Here is a 19506-nt window from a genome sequence, read left to right on the forward strand (position 1 = left end):
CCTGATTGCAGATCCATTGGTAGTGATCAAGATTCATCCATATGTGCTCAGAACATGAATGTGGATTTAAAGGTTACACAATTGTTTACAGAATGTTAACAAGACATTAAGTCTTTAAGGCTATATATTTATATATTTATATGCATTTTGATGGACTTTAAAATTCATCTTTATCATGCAGTGTCATAACACAAGACCTCTTGCAAAGAGCACAATTTTGTCTTAATTAGAAATATTACTGAAGTTTTTCAAGAATTATAATTCCTTTCTTTCATTGTAGTTATTTCTAATTTAATATTTTCTTATATAAAATACAAAAAACTTTGTATAAAAGCTCTGGGAACAGATACGTATACACATGTATACACATTGGGCCCCTTGCTACAGGAAAGACATTGAGGCCCTGAAGCATGTCCAGAGAAGGGCAACGAAACTGGTAAGGGGTCTGGAGCACAAGTCTTATGAGGAGTGGCTGAGAGAGCTGGGATTGTTCAGTCTGGAAAAGAGGAGGCTCAGGGGAGACCTCGTTGCACTGTGCAACTTCCTGAAGGGAGGTTGTGGTGAAGAGGGATTTGGCCTCTTCTACCAGGCAACGAACAGGACCCAGGGAAATGGCTGCAAGTTGTATCAGAGGAGGTTTAGGTTGGACATGAGGAAAAATTTTTTCTCTCAGAAAGTGGTCAGGGACTGGAATGGCTGCCCAGGGCGGTGGTGGAGTCACCATCCCTGGCAGTGTTCAAGAGGCATCTGGATGAGGAACTGCGAGATACGGTTTAGTGCTTGTGGTAGCAGTGGTAGTGAGAAGACTGTTGGACTACATGATCTTATAGGTTGTTTCCAACCTTGTGATTCTATGAAATCTATGAATATGCCTAGAATTTAAATTCAATGAAAAGGTGGAAAGAGTTCATAGCACAGTAAATATAGAGATATACACATTAGAAAGAGATATAACACGAGAGTAGGCAAATGAAGCACATCTACTTTGTAATGAGTCGTCTAAAAAGAAATGCCTATTTTCATAACTAATTTCCAATTAAAGTTACCAGCTAATTTTCACTGCAAGCAAAAACTTGCACTATATTTATACATTATTAATCCAAGGAAAAAAAAAAGATGATTCTTTGTTTATTTAGGTGTTTTTTTTTGTTTTGTTTTGTTTTGTTTTTTTAGGGGAAAAAAAAGTTATCTCGATATCCAGGTTTGCTTTTCTGAAACTAATTGGAATACTGTACAAACTAATCACTTAATTGCCTTTCTCTCCTTTTACACTGGGATCCTTTCTGCAGATTGATTGCATGCATATTACCAAAATTCTTTGAGGGAAATAAGTGTTCTGTATGTGAAGCTCATGTTATTCTCATTCAAGTACATTGTTCTTGCTGATTTTAAGGAATTGAATTTATACCACTGACAGGAAAAAAAACCTACCAAATTCATTTTGCTTGGAAAATGCAAGCCGTTCTTAGGAATTATAAGGCCATCATTTTTCATTTGAATTACAGTTGATTGGCTTATTTCATTGACAGAGTAGGAAGTGGCTGATACTCAAGTCTTGAAAGATGGTAACATACATATTTCAAAAATTGATTGGAATGCTTTGGTTTTTTTTACATAACATATATTTGAATATTTTTCTTGATGACTCTGTTAAGCAAGTTGTAAATGAAAAATGTTATTCATTGTATATGTCCCAATCTTTTCTGCACATTTCCTTTTAAAGTAAATAGTAGTCTTTCTGGATAACAGTCTGGCATATTTACATCTTTTATTTTTTTCTTGATTTTATTTAATTTTAATTTTAGTTATCTGATTGAAAACTTGAGCACTGGCATAGATCTCTCAGAGAGACTGAGAAAGTTTTAGTAACTCTGTGGTATTCAAAAGCTGTCTAGATATGGTCCTAGGGAACCAGCTCTACATGGCTACACTTGAGCAGATCATCTTGGACCAGATGACCTTCAGAAGTTCCTTCCAGTACCAGTCTGTGATTCTCTTTTTCCATTTAAGAGCAGTTCAATTCTTCTTCCCATGAAGTAACTTAAAGTAACTTAAAGTTCTTAAAGTAACTTTACGTTCCTTTCTCTTTCATTACCTTGAGTTACTAAAAATATATATTTGGAACAGGTTTCCCGCGAGGCTGTGGATGCCCCATCCCTGGACACATTCAAGGCCAGGCTGGATGTGGCTCTGGGCAACCTGGTCTAGTGGGTAGTGGCCCTGCACGTAGCAGGAGGGTTGGAACTAGATGATCTTTGAGGTCTTTTTCAACCCAGGCCATTCTATGATTCTATGATATGTCAACAGCAAAAAAGATCATTGTATTACAAGTTTGCATAGTGATAGTCACTTAAAATGATAGGGGTTGGGTAATTAGAGATTGAGAAACTGTACTGTACATTTAAACCTGATCAAGGGAAGGGAATTGCAAGAAATATCACAGAATCACACAGAATCACAGAGGTTGGAAGGAACCTCCAGAGATCGAGTCCAACCCCCCTGCCAAAACAGGTTCCCTACACCAGGTTGCACAAGTACGTAATATACATATACAAATATACATTACTTAACCAAATAAAATAAAAAGTAAATATTTTAAAAGCTACAGAAATCACTTTATATTTTAGAATTGTTAGTGAAGTACTAGTGAAATACAACCAAGTGCAGTGATGTGAGACTACAATACAAAGTTTTACCAATAGCAGAATGAAAACACCTTTTCCCTAAACTCAGAAGCCACTACAACTGAAAAGTGTAAGCAGGGAGGTAATGTAGTACACAGAGGCATGAGAAATTCAAGTCTGCTATTCTTAGCATAAATTTCAAATGAATTGAAAAGTAAAATTCATTAAAGAACAGAAAGCTGAAAGACAAAGCTTTGATGAGATTGCAGAAAATTTTACCTTACAAAGCAACAATTTTCAATAGATGAGCTTAATGAGGAAAATGAACATATAAGAAATTCCAGTATGAAAATTGGAGCTGGGACTGTGCAATCCAAGTAGTAACACTTAAAAAGAAAAAATTCCACTGAATTGGAAGCTTATTTTTTGTTAACTGTCTTCCCAAGTCACTCCTATTTAAAAAGAAATTAAGGTTCCTTTGACACTGAGCCTTTTTTTTCTTTCTTTCTTTCTTTCTTTCTTTTTTTTTTTTTTTGAGAAAAAAATCATTCACAAATTCTATTTAAATTCTTTCATGCACAATTTTTACATGTAGTTTTTTGTAGTCTTTAGCTTATTGTTTGTAATGTATATGCAAAAAATCAACAAGTCCGAAAAGATAGAAATAACTCAAGAGTATGTTGCAATGCAAATCTTTTATTTTGGTAATATGAAATATTTAATCACTATGGTCAGAATAAGGGAACAAGATTGAATTTTTAGTATTACCAGTGTAGACCTGATGTACAGAAAGAAAACTATCTTGGTGCTTAAGTTTAAGAAACATAGTTACAAACGTTGTAATAGTTTTGGAATTTCAATATGTCAGTAAGTCAGTGCCAGAGAAACAATGAATGAAGACTTCTAGATACTGCCATATATATGAAAAACAATATTAAATTCCAAAAAAGGAAATTGTTAGCAACTTGCTAAGGTGATAGTTATTTCAGCTCTTTGAGGGGCAAACTTCAAGAAGAATAGCAGCTAAGTAAAAGCAAAAAGTGTAGTTAATTTTCTTTCTCTAAGAACCATTAAAAATACTGCTGATAAATCATCTGTGCACTTTCCCACTACTTTAAAAATAAGTCATTATATAGAGCATTTTGCAAGCCCTTTAGATGATACATCTCTCCCTCTTGTGCCAAAGAAGGCATTATAGAGGGAATTATTTTGAAGAATAAAAGTGTTAGTCAGATCAGACAGGAATTACTGACATATCTCCAATACGAGGTAGAATAATCTTCCCCTCTGTCAAAGGGATTTAATTGTCTGCCCTGACCTCCATCTGCTCTATTAATTGACTGCATTAGTTTGTGGTAGATATTTTTGGTGGGTATTATATCTTATTAGTGGGATTTCTTAAGATGATATAATAGTAGCACACAGGATGCTGTAACTCCTGCCATGTGACAAAGGATATGTTTTTCAGTCCTGACCTAAATCATTTGACTAAGGGGAGGAAAAATAGATCTTCCTAGTTAACTTGACAACTGCAAGTTGTTTTTTATTCCATAGTTTCTGCAGTATCATCCAATATATAGAAATAATTAAACTTAAAAAAAGAAAAAAGATTCAATTTGCAATTAAAAATCAGTTATACATTGAGTAAACTGATAAGTATTCATATTTTATATATATTATATATGTTAAAAAGAATATTAGAAGATAGGAACAAATGAGAGAAGAAAAGATCTGGAGGATGTAGTTGTGACTTAGAGCAAAGAACAAGCTAGTGCTGTTCACTTTCTGATTCGAAGATTAGACATGGGACTGAGAATGTCCTGGAGGGAAGAGGACATTTTGCTAAGAGGACACGTTCAGAAGCATGAAAGACCAAGAATAAGCCCAGTCTTTGAAAGATAGTGTAACATAATGTTTTGTCATGAAATTATATTGCCAAGAAAAAGAAATTCTCCTAATTACAGAATGTACTGGTGTATTTTCTCATCTTCTGTTCTCTTTTCTCAGTTGTGATCAGAACTTTATACAGAATATGAAACTACAGTGCAGTTACTATAAATATTGCATGTTTTTCATGGTCGGAAAAAACTATGACAAGTCATATGATTAATCTCTCTGTTTTCAGTAATCATTTAGTTTTGCTTTCCTGTGGAAACAGGTTGAGTGTGTTAAAAAGTATGATAATAACAGTATTGCATGGGTCCTTTAGAAAGTCATTCATAGATATTACTAACTATATGAAAAGGTCACAGGAAACAAAAAAGAGTTGTTTTATGTCTAGTTGAGAGATAGAAGCATAATAATCATACATTTTTAATGTATGTTTTTCCTCAAACCTATCAGTTTTATGTTAGTAAAGACCAACATTAGATGTAGGTGATGAAAATGAATGTATAACCTTGTTCACTGAAATTTGAATTTACTTCAAGGAGGATACTATGCAGTAGGTTGTTTGTTTGTTTGTTTGTTATGTTTCTTTTCTGTTTAAATAGCACACAGTCAGCTTTTGGGAGGATGATTTGGTTTTGGATGATAAAAAGAATAGAAGATTATGAGAGAAAATAGCTTTAGTCTAAGTTCTCCATACTGAATTTCTTCTTATCAGTGGATGTGACATCATTTTTAGTGATATGGAACTAGTCAGAGAACAGATGAAAATTATTAGAAATTCAGAGCAGAATATCCTCTTCCTGATTTTAGTCATCAGAACTTGGTTCCCATATGAAACCGATAGGAAAATTACAGCTTTTCTCAACATTCTGTGTTATGGTTATGTCTTGGTAAAAAGTGAGAAGAAATCATTACTCTGTATTTCAGCTGTATTTGAATTTCTTAAATGTAACTTTCAGGATGTTTCTACTGTGGCTGATTTCAACCCATTTTTAATGTTAAATAAATTACAATAGGAGGGGTTGCTGTCTGAAGTGTATGCTTTTGATTTTGACAGAGTATCTAACTTTTCTCCACCTGAATGAGAAGCACATGAACTTTGCTGATGAGCTTAGTATAAAGGAGGTATTTTCTCATTGTTCCAGGTGAAGCTGGAAACTTTGCAATAATGGGAGTGGCAGGGTGAACAAGAAGAAATAACAATTTTTGCATTCATTGTTGGCTTTCCTTTTCTACTCTGGTACCAGTTCTACACACTACAAAGTAATAAATATGTTAAAGTTCTGAAAAGCCTGTTCTATTCTTTATGCCCTGGAAACTGTCAGAAAGGTAATAAGTACTATGCCTGGAAGATTGCTAACAATACAGAGTGAATGCTGTGTCAGGGCAGTGCTCTAGCCCATTTAGTTTATTGCTTACACCTACAGCAGTAGCCTGAGAATAGGCTAAGGTCTGCAACTGTAACAAGATTTCTGTATGGTATATCCTGCTTTGCATTTAGAGGTTCAAATTACAGAACAGAAATCCCAACTGTAAGTTCTTAAGTCAACTAATGAGAAGATCACATTTCATTGTGTATTCAGCAAGCACAGGCCATTAAGCACAATGTATAACAGACTCTTCTGGGTGGATTCTTGAGCTCAGTGTTTGTTGGAGAGAGCAGAAGGCAGCAGATGGCATAGGAATAGTAGGAATGGTTGTCTTCCTCTGGACTCCTAAGATCTAGCTTTCTGGTGACCCTGTCCTACATAAAACTTGGTGGAGACATTCATTACTGAGGCAAGCTGTCTCTCTTCTTAAGTGTAACAGTTTTGACCCAGCATTTACTGGGATAAAGGCAACTAAGTGAGAAAAAAGCACAGGAGCAGTACCTGGAGGATATTCTTCTCTTCTGCTAGTGAAATTGTCCACTTTCTAGCAAAGAGAGAAAGCTTAAGGGGAAAAGTAAGTGAGAGAAGACTTAATGATGTGATATCATTGTAAAGATAATCCCTAGTCTCAATTTGTATTACATGCAGTGATTCTACTACTCACTGTATTAAGTCTTCCTTGGAAGTGAGATTACTTATCTGGAAGAGTTTCTGTTTTATGAGTTGGCAAAATCATAGTTTTCTTGTAGTTCAAAGGTGAGAGTTGCAAGCCATGTCTTTCAGTTTAGAGCTGAAAATGTTACACTTAGCTGCGACAATTATCCCAGACTTATTTCAAAACTAATGTTTATAACATGAAAGATTGGAGGTGTGGGCTTAGACTTCTTCAGGTTAATAAGAGTACTCACTCAACTATCCCATTTCCAGAATGAGTGCATAATTGTGCCATTATCATATAAATGAAAACAGTATCACCACCTAGTAACTGAACTTGGTAATGCAATGAAAATATAATGCCTGTGTCTCATCCATAATTCAATTCTATGAATGGGTACAATAGAGCAGCGTTTTTCTGCCATGTTTGGGTGAGGAAAAGTTATATGCCCCGGTGATTTGAATTGCTTTTCTCACCATGTTTTTGGCTACTGTAGTGCTTGTAATGTTTCTTCTGCTTGGACTGAAATGCCAACAGACAGATATCAAATTCTAATCATTAAACAGTCTCTAGAGATCAAATTGCATAACAATCAGTCTCTCAGTCTCCTTCTCATTGAGTTCCAGCAAGGATTTTAGTTTCGTACATCCTTGAGAAGGACACATACAGGCTAAATGGAGAAGACGAGAGAGGGATGAGATCTGTGAGTTTTCCTGACTGATTTGTAGACAAAAATAAGATATTACCTTAAGAATTTTCCTTTTTTCATCATTTACGCGTTCTTTAAAAAGAGAGTTTATACCTATTGCATTTTAGGAACACGCTTTTGTGTGTCTTGCAGTGGTAATAGGTGATGAACTTTGATATTTGTAAAGGGTTATTTGAATTATAAAAGTCTATTCTGCAAATCTAAAAAACGCATAATGTAATGATTTTTTTTTTTTTTGTATGCATCTCTTTTACTCCAGATATAACAAATTTTCCTCTGCATGAGATTTTGCCTTACAGAAATTCAGAGCTGATCATTCTTTTTCAGATCATAAGCTTTTCTTTTGGAGTAATAAATTTTAATATCAAAAAACGGAAGTTCAGAAAAGAAATAAGAATAGATCTAGAAGGTGTGATATTTCTTTTACAAGGTCATAACAGAAGTAAGAGCCGGTAATTAAGTCAGCAACCATGCTAAATTGCAGTGATGATATTTTTGTATGTTTCCTTTTGACACGTACATGAGGAGTTGTGTTTTCTTTCATTCTGCAGCCATGATTAGACAAAGACAGTCAAAAAAATAAATACTGTAATCAATGTCTGTGGTCATATTTTAGGCATTGGACTCTTTCTGACCAAATAAAGGCTAAGTACTCTGTCACAATACTTTGCAATCAAAGTTCATTGCTGATACATATTTTTTCATGACCATATATATTTTATGTCTTCATTTGAATTCTGGTGTACGATATTTGAATCTGGCAGCATCAGTTCAGTCATAAGAAACTTAAATTCATATAAGCAGTGGTCAAATCTTGATTTGAGTAAAGCACACCTGTAATGTGAAGATAAATAGTAATTCAAAGAGTTGAAACAGTTTATGCTTTTTTTCCTACTCCCAATATTGATACCTCATTTATTTGTGATCTTCATCAATTTATCTCAAGAAGCAGATAGAATTATGAGAAATGACTAATCATGGATATATATGTTTTTATTTTTCATTTTCCTATGTGCAATAGCTGCTATAAGTACAGTTTTTAATCAGTGGCAGAAATGCAACTATGTTAACTGAGCATTTCCTGTTAGTTTTGTCTTCCTGGGGCTAATGATTTTTTATAATTTTAAATACAAGGAAAAAATAAGGGAAGGCCATATCTGTGATTATTCAACAACAGCTTTGGGTAGCTACATCCAAAGTCCTTTTTTTTTTTTTTTTTCAGGATGCTTTAGAAGTGTTTTCCTTTTCTTTTAAAAATAGTGATGATATCTGAGAGGCTTTCTGGAGAAAAAAAGAGAAAACTGAATGTAGCATGTACTTTGAAAAAAAGAAAACTGTTTTAATGCTTTTATACATACATTGTATTGTTTTTCAGGTTTTAGTTCTATTTTTAAAAGCATGTGAATTATCTATTTTTTTCCTTATTGCTAGCCATAAATCTAAGACCAACTTCAAGATCCATTATGATTTTATACAGCTGTTTTGGTTTTTTTTACTCTAAAAAATGCTGCATCATAGTTCTTTAACTTGTAGCACTGATATCTTACTTTCATTTAACTTTTAATGTTTAAATCTTCAAGAGAATGAGTTAATGAGGAATGCATTAGAATGTAATGTAAAAGAGAAATCATTAAAAGCTTCTCCATCCCTACTACCCACTGAACTGCTGTGGTTGAACAGCAGTTTAATACCACAGAAATAACAGCAACATATAACTTGGTTGATCCATTAATGTAGTTATGTTGTTCCGATGTTGTTTAGTTGAATTCACTTAGATGAATGTTTATAATATTTTCCAGGTTCTAGGCAATTGATATAATAAATATATTGCTGAAATCTACTCTCACTGGCAAAAGGCGATAGAGCGTTCAGAAATTGTTTAAAAGTGAGGGACATAGAAATGATCAGAGAAAGAAAATTGAGGTACATGTTTAATGTATGGTTAGTTTAGATAAACCCTGAGAAATTCCAGGAAATCTGTGCAGTCTTCCATCTCCTCTGTTCATATCTATCATTTATATTTGTGTTTGCTGTTGGTGGCATTTATTTGATTTTGTTATCTGTTTGGTTTTCTTACTTACTGTTCACAACCTGCACAAGCAGATCACAATAACTTGCAATCATTTTATAATCTGATGTTTGACCTTGGAGCAAAGAGGACTTTTAAGCTGAATGTCATAGTTCCCCAATGGTTACAAATTTAGTTTAGAGCTGCTATAATATTAATCCTCTCATTGTGGAAAGGTACTAACTGCTCATCCTGGTAACCATCAGTTTAAACCTGAAGGCCAGAATCATAGACTATTTAAGCATCTCTCAGCATTGCTTGTGGAACAGATTTATGATCAAACTCAAGCAATGTTTTTAGAGATTGTACAAGTGCATTTTCTTCAAAGGCCATAAGTATTTTATTAGCATCAAAACGCATTGCTTTTCAAATAAAACTGTTGTGTATGAATGGATACAGGTTCAGATCTTTGACTTCTCTGTGTGTGTCAAGTTGCTAAAAGTTGCCATGTTGAACTGAACATTTTAGTTTGGATTGTTTGAGTGGGTGATGCTTCCAACTAGGAGCTGCTTTTACAAGCAAGTCTGCATGCATTTTTCTAAATTCCTGAAGATGTAAAAAAAATCATGGAAGAAATGCAATTCACTTCCCTTAATTTGTCTAAAAATTGTTTTATCAATTTATTCCAAACATATGTCTGAGTTGCCTAATTTTCTATTATCCAGTTAGACTTTTTTCCGGTCCAGAGGTAGACCCAGAAATGATATTTACTTCTCTTCCATAGAGTAATTAACAGGGAAAATACAATAATTCATTTGAAAAGAAAGTTACCATGCTGTTTTCTGTTGTTAAAAGCAGTAGCAGAAATAGGACAGGAAGGCAGTGTTTGAGGAGGACTTTCAGGTGACCAGTAGCCAGCTGGCCACCCTGAGTACCAGGGAGCTCTCCAGGAAAGATGAACCAGCTGTTGTGGACACCCATGGCAATGGCAGGGCAGTGCTCTCATCAACAAGGCAACTTCCCACAGCTCACTATCAGGGTTGGGGTGGGAGGACCATGTTACTGCCCAGCAGTTAGATAGACATCAGGTGAGTGAGACATCAGGTCAGAGATTGATCTGGGGAGCCAGCCCAGGCAGGATTCAGGCTGGGTATGCAGCATGGCTTGAGCTTCACAGCCCTTGCTCGGGCTAAGATGGGGAAGGCCCCAAGTGGGGTGTGGCAGAGCCTGTGTGCAAATGGTACCCTTGGGGACATAACACATGACTGAGATTGATTTGTCTTCAGAAACTGCATTGTGGTTGCAAGTCCTTGGGAGGCCTCTTTAGGGCCTATTGTCTATCAGTGAAACTATCAATGAAAATGTTTATTCAACAGAAAAAAATATTTGCCTAATATTTCTCTGGTGTTCAGGTATTTCATAAGTATTTTATGATATAAAATCTGAAACAGTCATTAAAGAATAATGGTGGGTTTTAAAAGAGCGATTTTTTTTTTTCAGATGCCTATCTTTGTCCTAAAGTGTCGACATAGATAATTCTTAGATATCTCTTGTTTGTTTGTTTATAATTTGAAATCACTGTTTTAACTACTGACGTTGGATTTTTCTGCTTTTGAAAGGTGATTTTATATCTTCATGACACAGAGTCTTGGTACAGAACCCAATTTTCCAAATATATAAATGATTTATCTTTTATTTTGTATTCATCCCATTAAATGTAAAGTACTAGATTCTTGTAATAAGGATTTTTCAAAGTGTGAAATTGTCTGTTTTTGAGTAGAAAAATTGATTAAAAGGAACTCAATTTATTTGCATAGAGAGAAGAATGTAAATGTAGTTTACATGTAACTTACACCCCTTGCAATGGTTAGCACAAAGGTATGTGACATATTTCATTTAAAAATATCAGAATTAATTTATATGTTTCCTTCTGTCTAAAGATAAGGGAGCATAGTAAACTTACATAGCTATAAGTGTGTAGGTCAAGATCTGATTTCTGAGAGATTGTATCACACTTTTTTCAGTTGTTAGCGTTCAGTTTTGTCAGATATAAAATAAATAAAGCAGATGTGAAAACCAATATTTAGTATGTAATTTTAATTAATGGTATTGTCACATTTTCTTTGAATTAAGGTAATTCTGTTACATTCATTAGAATGTCTGAATTACATGGAGGTAAGTTGGGTTACACATTATGCATACTTGCGAAAGATACCACATGGAAGTCATGTCATAACAAAGAGATTATTCAGTGCACCAAAACATCTAATGAGTGTCTGCTATTTTACTGCCAATCTGATTAAAAAGGAGATGCTTTTATTTAGGGCAGAAAATACCCTGGAACTGGCACTTAAATATAGAATTTGGTGTGAAAACATACATAACCAAAGTGTTTGGTTTGTTTTCTAGCCCTGCACAAATTCACGCCTTCTATTTTCAGTTTTCTTACCTTACATATTTTCAGAAACACATAGCTAAGCATAGTGGCTAGAGTTCATGAAAGATGTATTGGTTTTGGTGGGATAGTATAGTATGAATTTATTTGTTCCTTTTGTATAGATGTACATCAGTATTAACGTATCCGTTGATTTTAATTGTTTGCTTTCTCTTGACTACAGGCTGAGTGGACTGGACTTCACTGGAGGGAGTCATTTTGCTGGGGAAGTGGAGTAACTGTGGTTCTTTTCTCACTCTATTGGCTGGGACGTGCTGTGCATTGTCAGGATTAAGCCGACACTCAAGACTGGGATGGGCCTTGGGGACAAACACTCCCTGATTTCTTCTGACTCTGGAATTTGTCTATAGCCAATCAACTAAGTCACACATCAAATTTTGGTTTTTCGCTGCCTGAGAAAGGTTATGCTATTTTTGAATAGTTTTTTATTTTATTAATAATTTTCATTTTATTTGACTCATTTTTCTACTGCTCGTGGGAAAAATAAGAGTCCTGCTGATGTTGATTTAAATAATGTCGAAACCAATGGGACTCCTATGGCTGCCTTTGATCTTCACTCCAGTGTGTGTCATGCTGAATTCCAACTTCCTCCTATGGATAACTGCACTGGCTATAAGATTTACTCTTATTGATGGCCAAGCACAATACCCAGTGGTTACCACAAATTATGGCAAAATACGTGGTTTAAGAACACCTTTGCCCAATGAAATCCTTGGTCCAGTGGAACAGTATCTGGGTGTTCCTTATGCCTCTCCTCCAACTGGGGAAAGGCGATTTCAGCCCCCAGAGCCACCATCATCTTGGACAGGTGTCCGTAACGCCACACAATTTGCTGCTGTCTGCCCACAGTACCTGGATGAGAGATCATTGCTCAACGACATGCTGCCAGTCTGGTTTACAGCCAATCTGGATACTGTGGTGACATATGTTCAAGATCAAAATGAAGACTGCCTGTATTTGAATATCTATGTGCCCACAGAAGATGGTAAGTACTCTAAGGATGGTGCTGTAGCTCACTTACCAGTTCTGCATGGGATAAGTAGCAAGATCTTTAAAGCATCTTGCGCAGTTTCTTCCATTTTTATCTGTGGAAATGGACATGTCTTTGAATACTCATCAAAAGGAATAATTTGTAGATTGAACAAGTTTGCATGAATTCACTTTGATCGATCTGTGTAACATCACAATTTCATCTACAGTTAGTGGGCACGGTGTGTAAGCTTACATCCTAACTAGAGCTAATCGTCATTCACAAGAGAAGAAAGGGAAAATAAACATTAGTCAGAAGTAACATTTTGTTTTTCATTGCATGAATGATAAAAATGCTGTAGTATACTCATTTTAAAGCAGAACCTTTTTTTTCCCCTTAGATTTATTTTAGTATCAATATGCCTACAGTTAACTCTTCATTGTTTTAGTAGATTATAGAAAATGTTGTATTATTTCAGCCTAGGATTTTCACCTGTGAAACTTTTCAATCCAACGTATTTTTCTTCACTCATTAAATGTAAAACTAAGTAAGCACAGTTTTATTACACAGAATTGAACAGCCTTAAACTTACGTTTTCTGCATTCCTCTCTCAAGAAGGTTACTTTAAATCACCTTCATCCACTAAAAGATGAACACAAATAGCAACGCACAGTCTTTGAATGTTTTCATGATCTCAGTCTTAAAAACTGCAGTGTTTTAGCATCCGAATGGTACTGCTTCTTACAAGAAACAAAAACAAAAAAAACCAGAATCATCTTTCATCAGGCCTCTAATGATTAACGTTTATTCTATATCACAACTAAAATAAAAACAAAATCTATTGGCAGTTATATTTAATATTCTGCTAAGAGCTAGTTCTTTCAGCCACTTAAAATGAAGTTACTGATGTGTAACATGGCAGATTTCTCACAGATATGCAAATCCACTCACTTTAGCTGAGGGTTTGATTTGCATAACGAATGCATTGTTATTTGTCAGTAACCATACTCTAAATATGCAAATTCTGTACTTTATTTTCATCCTTCTGCCTTGATTGGCTTCTTTGCTCAGAATTTTCAAGCTGTTTGCCAGCAATAAGTGTACCACCTTCTTTTCTTGTTCTCAGAAGCTGATGAAAAAAAACTTGGAATCTAAAAATAAATGGGAAAAGTTTGGGAATACTGTGAGCTCTGCTACAATACTGTGAAGCTGCTTAAATGAAAGTTCTCAGAGAGGAAATGTGTGGTATGGAGCTCTGTGTGCATGCGGGTGTGGGTGTGTACACGAGTATACATAAATACTTGAAAGAGACACTCTTTCAAGTTCTTTCACCATTAGAGTTTCATTTCACTCCTTGGGCATTTCCAAAGATGGGTCACTCCGAAGTCTCTTTATATTTTGGATTTTGTCCTGTAGCCTGTATTGGGTTACTGTGATGATTTGTTCTAAGAAAATATTTCAGATTAATATTTTATTTGTTCTTACTGAAGGAATATCAGCTCAGCTGACACAGTATCATTTTAAAATCCAGTGTAAATAAAATCACATGTTTGTCCAAAACAGTAGTAAGAAATTTCTCCCAATAATTAAGGAAGACAGAAAATTAGAAATTGAAAAACCTATGCAAATTTCTAGGGGAAGAAAAATAAAATACTGTGTGTTGAATGACAAACAGCCTATAAAATTCCTTGTGTTGTGTGTAATAGTAAATGAGGTTTCCTATTAGCTTGTAAATAAAAAGGACTGATAAATGTAATTGTATGCTTTTACAACTTTATGTCCACTTAGCCCCTCCTCCCCATTTTAGATTTTTTTTTTCTGTTTAAAAAAATAGCATGTAAAGGTAATCAATTTTCCTTTATATAACTTCTAAAAAAAAAAAAAAAGGAAAGGAAAAAAAAAAAGCAAAAAGAAAATATAACTGAGTAATGACAGGTTAGGTTTGGTGTCAGTGATGAGCTGAAGGCAAGATTGTTCCTGTGCAATATGACAAGCATATTTAACAGGCTACTACTGAGAACAAGATACTTAAAAATGAATATATGGAATACATGATGTTTTAATTGCAAGTTGTAAATCTTATCCCTAGTTAAATATAATTCACTGAAACTCTTTTGGTGTGGAAAACATGCAACCTTCTGCTCACAAAGATGATTAAGAAGAACTGAACTACAAATCATAACATACAAGTTAGTGTGTCTCCAACTCACGCTAAACATAAGTAGCCTTAAGCTGTAGTCCATACAGTCTGATTAAACACATTATTCTGTGAGTTTTAGTTGGTTGAGATAAGTTCTTACAGGCATAGACCACAAAGTTAGTTTTTGAAGTGAGATCTCAAAGTAAGTGAGTTAAATTCATTTTTTGAGCTCTTTCTCAACTACAGATTTATTACAGAGTTTTGAAGCAGTCTTGCATCTACAAGAAAAGGTGCATGTAATCATCCATACATCCATATGAAAGTATTGTTCTGTAAAAAGAATTGATGCTCAGCTCTAATGGATGAATTGTGGTCACATGCAGTGTTTACTTCAAAGCAGTTCTGTTAAATTACTAATCAAAGCATTTGCTTGTTTTTGTTTTTTGTTTGCCACTGTATAGCATAGCCTGTTTCTTATTGTTTGAGCTGTCAAAGGGAACCAAATTTTAATCACGTGCTCTGAATGAAGAATTGATGAATAAATGCACTCATTCATTCATCTGATTTCAGAATTGCTTCACTGAAATTCCGCCAATGTAAACTAGAGGAAACAGGAGTTGAATCCAGACCCTTTAACTGTGTAGATAAGATTATTATTATTATTATTTTAATTAAATTGTTTCAAATATTAATGATCCAGATTAAAGAAACACACTGATACAAAATTCCATAGATTCTTAAAATACCTGGAGCATCTAGGTAAAGAAATTTAAATGTCCACTAAGCATTCTATGTCTTTATCAGTAATTGCTTTTTATTTATTTATTTGTTTGTTTGTTTGTTTGTTTGTTTGTTTTACCCACGAGATTCTGGATGTCAAATGTCAGTATCTGAATATTATGTCAGAATTTCCATATAAAAATGTGACTGAAAACAAAACAAAGTCTTTGAGAGTCTTTGTTTTTAGATTATATATATATATTTAATTTTAGGCAAAAACATAATTTGCAGCAGAAATCAAAACATGTATATAACAGGCTACTCTGTCAGCACTGACCATATAGTACTTCATTTTGTCACAGTTGTTCACTGGGCAAATTGGTTATGCTGACATTCTCTGTAGCATGACACTTATATTCCAGTATATTCTGAGAATTTCAATGTTTATTTTCCTGTGTGGAAAGGGAAAGAATTTGTACTGTTGTAATCTACCAAGATACATTTATTTCCTAATAATAAGTATAAATTAAAATGCAGTTGTTTTAAACATAATTATAAGGAATAGACATTAAAAAATTAAGTCCTTTGTCAAATCTATAATCATAAGAAATTGCTCAGAACTAAAACAAAATAACTTACAGTAAAATTATTATTCTATCCAAATAATGTCCAAACATTTAGCTAGGTCATCTGAATAAATAATATCACTTCTGTGGGGATGTATGTTGTATTCTCTACTTTTTCAGTTATGATCAACAGTACTTTTCCACAAGAATACTTGAATGTCAGTTTAGAGGAGGTCATCTAGGGAAATGATATTGAGGACAGTCTGTTTATTATAACTTCAGTCTGAATATGGGTTTATCTACAGTGGAAATGCTAGATTGAAGAGGACACAGACTGTTAATCGGCTGTGCTTAATCCCTGGCCTTTATCATTTGAATCTGTGGATGCTGAAGGAGATTGCTGACTCCTGTCATAACTGGAAAAAAAATATAGGAAAAAGTAAATAGAAAATACCTTTAATTTGGATTTCTTTCATGCAAAAATTAAGACTTGTGTTAATGTCAAGATAAAAATAAAACATACTTTTTTTTGTTGCTGTTGTTCTTTAAAACCTACTCTCTTCAGATGAAAACAGAAAATTTAAAAAAATATATATTTTTTGTTTTCTATACATGATCAGTAGTAAACGTATTTACTTTGATGTATAGGAAGAGGGTTCATTTTACACAGTGATTTGCTAGTAAACCGCCATATATCTATTAGGAATTAATTAATTAAGTATTTAATATCTTCTGAGGTCTGCTCATTAAAAATACTTTGTGATCTTCTATTTCATTTACATCCCTATAAACAGCTGAAGTGACAACAAAAGGGGGTAGGCAATGATACATATTAAGGCTGAATGAATAAGGTGTAATTTTTCTATTAGACTAGGACATTGAGAAAATTGTCTGGGATTAATGGTATGTTTAGTGTGGGTCAACAGTATTTATCCTCTGAGCAGTAGTGTGAAGGAAGGGCACTTACAACTTTATTTTCTATTTCTAGTCCACTAAGTAATAAAGAAACTTGAACAGAACAGTTAAAGAAGAGATGTGTTTGGTGGATTTTCTAGTTTGCATGCTGTGCCACTTTGTCCGCTTCATATATAGCTGAGTATTTGCAGCCTTCTCTACATCATTTCAGTTTAATTGCATCATCTGTTTAGTTTGGAAAAAGTATTTTACGAAAATCATACTGATAAAATTAAATTGATAAAAATCTGTTCGTAAAATTGACTTCCTTATTGGGAGGAGGGAAAGAGAAAGATAAAGATAGTAAAAAGAAACAAGATTAGTCTAATTTTGACAACTATTTGATGGTACAAAACAAAAAAGCCAACTACTCAGTAGCTTCTTTATTATTATGAGGAATAAGAATCCATGAGTAAAAATAGTAACATAACGTTTAATACATATTATCTTTGTTGATTTATTAGTAGGTGATAATAGCAAATTGAGCAACATTTATTTTCCAAATACGCTTGAATTTCTGTAATCTTTACCTTCCTAGGATATATGTAGTTCCCTGTTTCAGTAGATATTTATTTGGTGTTTATCACATAATATAAAAAATTTAGTCTTTTTGTGTTTTTTTCCACGTATTTCATAAATGAGTAGCTACTTAAGAAATTAAATTTAGATTTTATGTAAATCTTTTGAAGAAATCCAGAATCTGTTGTCTACAGTTTACATGCCTATAATTTTAGAACTTTCTATTAGTTCTGTAAGAACTATAGATAGGTATAGTTTTACCTCTGTTGTCTGTTCTGGGTTCAGTTTAAAGCATATGAGATTAAATATTTAAAAAGCATATGTAGGAGGTGTTTTCTTGAACAAATGATAATGTTTGAACACTTCCACATTACAAATAATTTTTTTCTACCAAAACACAATATAACAACAATTTATTCTCAGTTTCAAGATTGCCACATTCCGTCAATATTGATTTATTTTTAAATTCAGCCCTTTAGTCAGTTCTTTGACTTCTTTTGAAAGATACATATTGAGTATCAAAATTGCCCTGTTACTCAGAAATTGTTTGAGATACACTAAACATTGTAAGGAAAAAGACATATTCTTTTGTAAAATACTTATATAGCTATCGGAAGTGAGAGGGATTAATGACAGATAAAAATTACAATATGAAATCATATTGCCGGAATTACTATGTATAATCCCAGCTAAATAGAAATACAAACTTTAACAGCAGAGAGAAAATAGCTCACCACTGTAAAAGATAAAGTTCCTGTTGTGTCAAAGCACCTCAAGCCAATTGTTTCAGTGTTAGGGTCCAATATGTCCCCTCCTCCTAATCCAGAAATACTGCAGCATCTGTGAGAAAGAAGAAGGCATATGTCTCACTACCCTCTGCCTACTAGGATAAATCTGTGGGTAATCCAGGCCTTTATTTTACATTCTTGCTTTTAACAGTCGCAAATACCTTCTGACACTGAAGAACAGGACTCTAATCTAGATGAAATAAAGTTCTTAAATCCTTAGAGCTAAACTCAGATTTAGTTGTTGATTTCAGAATGCTGTTCTTCCCTCCAAGAGTTGCCCATTCCACAGGCACTTTACAGGATTGTACCCAAATGGCCTTTTCAGGAACTGATATGGCAACAAAACCTAGAGAGAAATCTCGGTATTTAGCATGGCGTTATCTAATCTGAACAGGATTTTTGGCACAGTTTCTTAGAGTATCGTCACTACTTTGTACTGACAAACCTGCTAGAATGGAGGGAGTGTTCTTAAAATTATACAAATTAATGTTTTTTTCACAAAGACAAGTTGATGTTATCATTTTAGTCAAAGTACAGTGTCTTTGTAGTTGCAGAGGCTGTGCCATTTGGCACAGTGACGCAAAAGAAACAGACTTCAGTCATGTGGGTCATGAGAGATCAGACTTGCAATTTTACTTCATTCTGTCCATTTACTCTCACTAGTCTCTGCAGGGTGGTTCTTTCCTCGTTTCTTTTAAAAAACAAACAAACAAACAAAACACATTTTCCTCTACATTCCTTCAAAACACTCCTATATATGCTGCTGCTTCTCACTTTGCATCTTCTTGCTTTCTTTCAAAACACAAATTGACCTGACACCGTCTAAAACTGAGGCTCTCTGTTCTAGTGGGTGTATTGCTTGTAGCATTAATTGCAGCTTCAGACAAAACCAACATTTTCTGCATAGCTCAACTTATTTGCAAGGCTCATGAATCATTCTGCATCTATGGAAATGCTAAAAAAAATTGTCCCTTTTCTGTCTTGCAGGGATTAGATCTGTTAGAAACTTCAGAGATAATAGAGGTTTGGGCTGATTTTCCAAGAAAAGCATGCTTTCACCAAATGTTCAAAGGTAGACTGCAAACATAGAAAGAAAAAAACAAAACAAAACAACAATGATGTTATAGACATAGGTAGT

At 34.1% G+C, this 19506-nt stretch overlaps 1 protein-coding gene across 4 annotated transcripts in view; it reads left to right on the top strand.

The window, feature by feature from the left end:
* Positions 1–19506, top strand: part of NLGN4X (neuroligin 4 X-linked) — a 152578-nt gene that overhangs the window by 32783 nt on the left and 100289 nt on the right. For all 4 annotated transcript variants that reach the window (XM_048928483.1, XM_048928511.1, XM_048928493.1 and 1 more), the window contains exon 3: positions 11875–12696. In XM_048928483.1, the coding sequence (XP_048784440.1) occupies positions 12225–12696 (472 nt within the window). In that variant the 5' untranslated portion in view covers positions 11875–12224. The remainder of the gene's footprint in view (positions 1–11874; positions 12697–19506) is intronic.

Source organism: Lagopus muta, chromosome 1, assembly GCF_023343835.1.
Source record: "Lagopus muta isolate bLagMut1 chromosome 1, bLagMut1 primary, whole genome shotgun sequence".
NCBI classification, from domain to species: Eukaryota; Metazoa; Chordata; class Aves; order Galliformes; family Phasianidae; genus Lagopus; species Lagopus muta.